The sequence below is a fragment of the Aspergillus vadensis genome (genome assembly GCF_003184925.1).
Source record: "Aspergillus vadensis CBS 113365 unplaced genomic scaffold BO88scaffold_9, whole genome shotgun sequence".
Lineage (NCBI taxonomy): Eukaryota > Fungi > Ascomycota > Eurotiomycetes > Eurotiales > Aspergillaceae > Aspergillus > Aspergillus vadensis.
Genome location: NW_020292047.1, coordinates 1109032 through 1115846, shown reverse-complemented (window position 1 = coordinate 1115846; position 6815 = coordinate 1109032). Strand labels below are relative to the sequence as shown.

Genomic DNA, 6815 nt, shown 5'->3' with positions numbered 1-6815 from the left:
TTTTTTCTTTTTCATCGACCGCTATAAGATGAGAGAATGCATCTACTTCTTTCTTCCTTCACTGCCAAGGTCTATTGTGTGAACTGGCTGTATTGCTTCCATATGAGACGGAGACTCATCACCGTCCAGCCGCGCCGTCCATACGATGCAAGTCGCATATATTGGATTGTAGCTGAATTCGTATTCAAAAAAAGTCTATAGCCGCCTTGGCGAGGTATCTAGATAAACATGCAAGTAGGTATCCCGAGAGACATTATATACAAAAGACCTGGATGAAGCAATCGAAAATATTCATACAGAAACGGACCGGCATAGAGCAACCGATTTGTGATACCCAGTCGTGCAGGATCGATCAGTCCGACACCGGATCGGCTGGGCTCATTGGGTGGGAATACAATGGCACTTCGCCCTCATCGCTCTCCTCGTCCTCGGACGAGGCTGTGTGTGGCTCAGGTAGATTGTCGTCAGTACTAGACGCTGCTTCACTATCCGATTCAGGCTTGATCGCCCCGCGAAGTTGACGACGTGGAGGACTATCTGCTTCCGTGGCCTTGGAAGGGACTAGCATAACGCCTGATCTCAGGTCTCTTCGTGGCGGATGCCCTTCTGGATGACCTCCAAGCTCTTGAATCAGGCGAGATGCATGTTCGGATATAGGACTCTCGCCCTGTGAGGAGGAACCTTCTCTGTCTGGAGACTCTTCGATTTCAGATTTAGATGGTGTCGGCTCATCCATCTGCATTTCATCGTAGTCATCTCCATCGTTCGCATAGTCGCTGTCATTCTCCATAACACGATTATCAGAAAGGCCGGCACGCGGCTGATCAGGAGTCGATATCAACCGATCTGTAAGCTCTGTATCCGCCTGGTCGAAACGTCGCCTCTTCCGCCGGTTTTCTGAAAGCTCATCGTACAGGTCCACAAGATCATGCCCGTATTCCTCCCATTCGCTGCGATAAAACGTCCTATCGCGCCAATCCACCAGGTCCTCCTTTGTCTTGCGCTGGCCAACCGGCCTTCGTGGGACAGCATCTTGCGCTTCATAATTTTGCATTTGGGTTTCGAGGGGTCGTGGGGGTGGCTCACCAATGAGCTTCCATAGGCCCACTTCCTCAAGACGGCTCATCTGACCATCAACCTGTTCAGCATGGTCGTCCTCTGGATCCGTTGACTGTTCTTCAACCGGAGACAACATAGGCGAAGAGAGCACGGATGATGCCGCGGAGGAGTAGTCAGACTCGTCGTCGCTGTAATCTGGGTCCTCAACATCCGTGTTCTCTGGAGCACGACTTCCCGATCTTCCCCTCGAGGCACTTCTCTCACGCGACTCTGATTCCAGAGGTATCTTCCCAGACAAGATATCCTCTACCTCATCGTGCTCCATGTGTATTGGTTTCCACCCCTTTCGATGACGAGAATCTTCAACCTTCAAACTGCATCGCCGCGCCAGCCCGACCCAGTAGTCGGAACGGTCCCGTTGCATGTTGAGCACGTCCAGCGCAGTCTTAACATCGCGAGACCTCACGACGTTCGCCTTTTGATTGCCAGTTTGTCGCATGTTGCGCAGCCTTGACATTGCGAAGAAAAGAGATGACTGAACAAGACGGCGTGTCAGACTGATCGTCAATGCGTAGAAGTCCGCGAACGAATCGGCAGTCATGGACGGTGTCTCATCCGCGAAGGCTACATTGGTCCAGTTGTCTTCCAATCGTGCACCACCAAAATTCATGAAGAAGCGTTCTGACAGTCGGATCCATTTTCTCATATTGAAGAGCTCAGCCGTAAGATGCGCACTGGAGCTAGCACTTGGGTCGGCGCCCTGGGACTTGACTTCCTGCGAAAGCGCTTCTGCTGTCTCCGAATTGATGATCCACAGGTCGTGATGCTTCTGCTTTCCAGCGACATCTGCTGCCAACTGCTCCTCCATCGAAACCAATTCAGCATATTGGTCGAGCTCATCACAGCAGTCCTTGCTTATTTCAGCTGCTGCGGGCACTTCACCTAGAATAATTGTCCTAGTATGACGATCCTTCAGGTGCTGTCTTTCCAGGCCCGTATGGAGCAGGTTCAAATGCTCCTGAACTTCGAGCTCAGATTTCGAGCCCAGCTGACGGGAAATTTCCTGAATCCCGTCCTTGCTCTTCCTATCCAAAACATGATATAGTACCTCCTTTTCCTTCGGGGTCCAGGTCACGATTCCATTCTGCGTTGTAATGTGGTTCTCACCACCGCTGATTGTAGGGACGGGCGCATGATCTTCGATGATTTCCGCAAGCACGCTGGAGTATGCCTCCGCAGACTCCTTCGATAGCGATAATTGTAGATCCTCTAGCGCCTGGGCCCGCGTGCCTCTTGCGGATCTGCGTTCCGTCTTCGACGTTTGCACGGGTGGATTTGGTGTCGACGAAGTGGGACCAGTTGACGGAGGAACCGGTAACGGGGCGCTTGTTTGCGAACGCTTGATCTTGAGCTTGTATTCCGATGTGTCGTCGTCGTCTTCGTCTGGTTCATATGGAGTTGGGCTGCTCATGATCGAAGATAAAGAGGGCCAAGAGGCAATCGCACCACAGGCATAAGATTAGGGAAGATGGCGAACTCATTCCCTTCTCTCTCGCGCGCCCGTATAATCAGGAGAGCATTGCGGCACCGGCGACAGGTACAAGGCCGGGGCGTCTGCAGTTGACTGATCAACTTTCGCAGTTGGGATGGAAAGTTTTCTGATAAGATGCGGTGTTTGCACTGTTTGTTTCCCCGCCGCGTGCCGCTCGGATTCATTCCGCGACGGAGCATCTCAACACCATAGGCTGGATTCCATTCCCAATATTGGCATCATCCTGGTTAAGTCTTTGAGATTAGCACCGAGAAAATTGCAGATACTCTCCTGTTGACAACATCTTCAGCTCACTCTAGCTTCCCTGTCAGCTCTGAAGCTCTGCATCGGTAACGACAACGACAGTGCCAGCGGGACAGTCTGTATCTGCGACCACTATGAGACTTATACCACTCCAGTTCCGGAATCAACAAGGACGTGTAATCCAAAGAACCGTACCTGCTAGGTGCTGGGTGGCTTCAAAGCCTGGATAAAACGATAAAGAGCCGATAAGGCTGATTCCAACTAGCTCGCCCTCCAGGATTGGTCGGATGAACAGCGGCACGATAATGTGTTCATGACAAATTCCATTCTGGCTCACCAAAGGAAGAGCCCAGACTTTCATATAAGGATCACAGCTACAAATTACGATGCTACATCAACTTCATCCACGATGTAAAGTCGAAGAGGCCTACCCTTTAGCCACTTCGTTTAGTCTGTCTTGAGCAACAAGGCAAATATCTTAAACAACAAGATGTATAACATCCTCGTAATCAGGATGGACCAGACAAGGGAGAGAAGTGACTCACTTACCTAGTCTTCCGCTATATCAAGTCTGCTACTGGATCAACCAAAACGTTCGACCGCGTTTCATTACTACTGCCACAGATTTACATCTGCCATATGTCGCCAAGTTATCTCCGGCCTCGTGTGCAATAAGTGGTTATATAATAGCATTCTGCCCATCAGCATCCGGCCATACAACACACGGGATTTTGCCAATAAAAGAAAATTCGAAATAGACAGGTTATATCCGGTAATCATTTTGAGTCCAGACAGCAGACTCGATTACCAAGTGGAGAATCGTAGAAAGCGGTTGAAATGACTGGCCCGGTGAGAAGGCGAGAGCTGGCTGAACTTCGGAGATGCGACGGTGATGGTGGAACCCATAGAGGGGTAATGAATGCAGAAGGCGTCCGGAGCGCAAGCTAACGCCTATTCATTGAGCAAACTGCCATGACCCTGTTAGCAAGGTGCTTAGGTAGTGTTTTGTGTCTTTAGTGGCTCCTATCCCTGCACCGCGCATTCACAGGAAACATCCTCAGGCCTTGTTCTGTTCGACCTACACCTTGAAGCATTCGAAGATTCCCTCATTTTCGCTATTCTCATAATGTTTCCATGTCGAAGATACTGGCGAGGCGGCTGTCTGATTCTCCGGGTTGGTTTTCCCTCCGTCGATTGACAACGCTAAAATCTAGTACGCTGCCAACTAGCTTTCCCACTATATAAGGGAGCTCCACAGCGAAGGAAGTGTGCCTGTCAAGGAGAGACCCACTAACCGGGCCGCCCAGCCGCCAAATCAAGCCTCGGTTAGTTATTACTTACTCTGTAGACAATCTGAACCACCGGTGCAATCGCCAATTTGGGCCTGCCAGCATGTCTTACAACGCAGACGGTAATTGATCGACATGCTCGTGTAGGTATTCGTACACGAACTCCTTCGCTTCATACAACCTGCTCCACAGGATAACTTTACAGTTTACACACTCCGTCCATGGCGACTCCAATTCCAATCGTGCCATACGGGTTGACTTGCCCCGTGTAGCCAACTAGCCATGTACTTCGTTGTGACGCGGGATCACTCCAGATATGTCAAAGTACGGGCAAGGAACTCCGCAACGGAGACGCACTAATGGCAGGAATATTCCCTGGCCCGCTTGCTGCAGGTCTTTGGCTTATATCATGAGACTGTAGCCATCTTGAGGGACGCTGCTGACGGAAAAAATTCTCTCAAGCGTTCTTTTGAAAATGAAGGTCTCTAGTGCGGCAGTCCCTGTTCTTAGCATTCTGCCCGAGGCCAGCCTCGGGCTTGGTTCTACGCAACTTTGTGTATGTGCTTCGGTTTCAGTTCTTAGTGAGTGTACTAATAGCCTTGTCACCTAGTGCGCTGCTCTGCAAGCAACCTCCCTGCGTAACCAAGTCCTTTACCCTACTAGCACGGCATACAATGAGTCCGTGTCATCTTACTTTGCGGTCAATGTTCAGCTCGATCCTACGTGTATTGTGCAGCCACACTCTACGGAGGATGTCTCGCTCATTGTCTCGACTCTGACCCAAACCGGCGAAACGCAATGCCCATTTGCCGTGCGCAGTGGTGGCCATACCACCTGGCCTGGTGCAGCAGATATCGGGCAGGGTGTTACCATCGATCTGTCTATGATGAATAGCACCACATACCACAAGGATAAAGGCGTTGCATCTATCCAGCCGGGATCGCGCTGGCAGGCGGTCTACAAAGCTCTTGATCCCTATGGAGTCACTGTGCCTGGAGGACGCGGTGGACCAGTTGGCGTGGGTGGGTTCCTGATCGGAGGTGGAAATACCTTCTACACTGCACGTGTAGGCTTCGCTTGTGACAACGTCGAGAACTTTGAAGTCGTTCTTGCCAGCGGATCGATCGTCAATGCCAACCGGACTAGCCATCCTGATCTCTACAAGGCGTTGAAGGGTGGATCGATCAACTTTGGAGTTGTCACCAAGTATGACCTCAAGACGTTGCCTCATGATGGGCTTTGGGGTGGACTGGTCGTCTACGATAATTCGACCACCGACCGACAGCTCTCGGCCGCAGTAAACTTTACCAACAACATTCACAACGACCCCTACGCATCCTGGATCGGGATGTGGGAGTACAGCTCAACCACCGGGCAGAACATCATTGCCGATGCTCTGGAATACACCAAGCCTGTTGCCTTTGCACCCGCCTTCCATGAATTTACGAGTATTCCAAACATCACTGACACGATGCGATTTGCTACGATTTACAACCTGACGCAGGAGCTGGTCCAGGCAGCGGGCTACCGGTAAGCCAGTCCATGATAGATAGCCATTTTTGGTCGTCTTTTCCCTTGAAGAGGTCATCTTTCTGAGGAGGTCGACGACGGCTGTGCCAAAGTCGGTCCTTGTTGCTTGGGTCGCTAACAAATCACAACTCAGGGATATCTTTACAACCGGTACGTACAGGAACGACATCAAAGTCCTTCGCAAGGCGATCGACCTTCACAACAACAACATCGAAAAGGCCAAGTCGCATGTCAAGAGTGACTACTGGGCCATGGATGTTATTATCCAGCCTTGGCCTAAGCTTTTCGCTCAGCACAGCGTGGAGAAGGGTGGCAATGTTCTGGGCTTGGAGCGATTTGATGAGAACCTGATCCGTATGTGACCCGACCTTGTTCCTAGCGCAGCACTAATCCGTTTGCAGAAATACTATTCGACTACGCTTGGGATGATGCAAGGGACGACGATCTTTTCATCGGTCTTGGCCAGTCGATCCTGGAGGAGGTTGACGAGTACGCCAAGTCGATTGGGGCGCACAATGAGTACATTTACCTCAATTACGCCGACAAGTCGCAAAACCCTCTCAAGGGTTATGGTGAGGAGAATGTCGGATTCATCACTCGCGTGGCCAAAAAGTATGATCCAGATGGGGTCTTCCAGGTACAGGTTCCAGGTGGTTTCAAGATCAGCCAGGTGTAAGCAGCATTGAGTTACAAAAATTTACGACTCGTGGAAGCAAGTTACAGTAGAGCACAAAAAGAATGGAATAGCTTCGAGAAGACATACCCCACCCCCTCATTTCGCCTTGCTAGGCCGCGCCATTTTCGACGCGGAATTAGTGCTTCTCAAATTGCGGCGCAGGCAACCCGCATCGCAGTGGAGCCGAAATTGAAGCCAGCACGAGCCGTTTCAACGCGATCCGAACTAGCACGGTCTGATCGTTCGCTCGCCTCTACTCCGTACTTAGGGCTCCACCACCGATCCTTTTCACTCCTACTCCCCCCGACTCTCGGGCCTCTTGACGGCCAGGCTTTGGCCTGGACGGACGGCTGGTCGCGATTTAGTATTCCGCTCCACAAGGATGACACTAATCATGCACCGGAAAAGCTCTAAGTTTGGCTGGTTTGTCATCGATAATCATAGTAATTTACTGTTACGGCAGGTG

The 6815-nt window shown here is 51.0% G+C and overlaps 2 protein-coding genes across 2 annotated transcripts; one reads left to right on the top strand and one right to left on the bottom strand.

Moving 5' to 3' along the window:
• Positions 1–23: 23 nt before the first annotated feature.
• BO88DRAFT_404461 (uncharacterized protein) lies at positions 24–2678 on the bottom strand. The gene has a single exon (XM_025706622.1). The coding sequence runs from the start codon at positions 2528–2530 to the stop codon at positions 353–355; it is 2178 nt and encodes a 725-aa protein (XP_025563937.1). The 5' UTR covers positions 2531–2678; the 3' UTR covers positions 24–352.
• Positions 2679–4598: 1920 nt separating this feature from the next.
• On the top strand, positions 4599–6586 carry BO88DRAFT_481778 (FAD-binding oxidoreductase). The gene is made up of 4 exons (XM_025712200.1): positions 4599–4699; positions 4754–5673; positions 5807–6027; positions 6075–6586. The coding sequence occupies exons 1-4, from the start codon at positions 4619–4621 to the stop codon at positions 6347–6349; spliced, it is 1497 nt and encodes a 498-aa protein (XP_025563936.1). The 5' UTR covers positions 4599–4618; the 3' UTR covers positions 6350–6586.
• Positions 6587–6815: the final 229 nt, after the last annotated feature.

Coding starts and splice junctions, on each gene's coding strand:
- BO88DRAFT_404461 (XM_025706622.1), bottom strand. CDS start 2,530: ATGAGCAGCCCAACTCCATATGAACCAGACGAAGACGACGACGACACA.
- BO88DRAFT_481778 (XM_025712200.1), top strand. CDS start 4,619: ATGAAGGTCTCTAGTGCGGCAGTCCCTGTTCTTAGCATTCTGCCCGAG. Junction 4,700..4,753: donor TTGGTTCTACGCAACTTTGT/GTATGTGCTTCG, acceptor CTTGTCACCTAG/TGCGCTGCTCTGCAAGCAAC. Junction 6,028..6,074: donor ATTTGATGAGAACCTGATCC/GTATGTGACCCG, acceptor ATCCGTTTGCAG/AAATACTATTCGACTACGCT.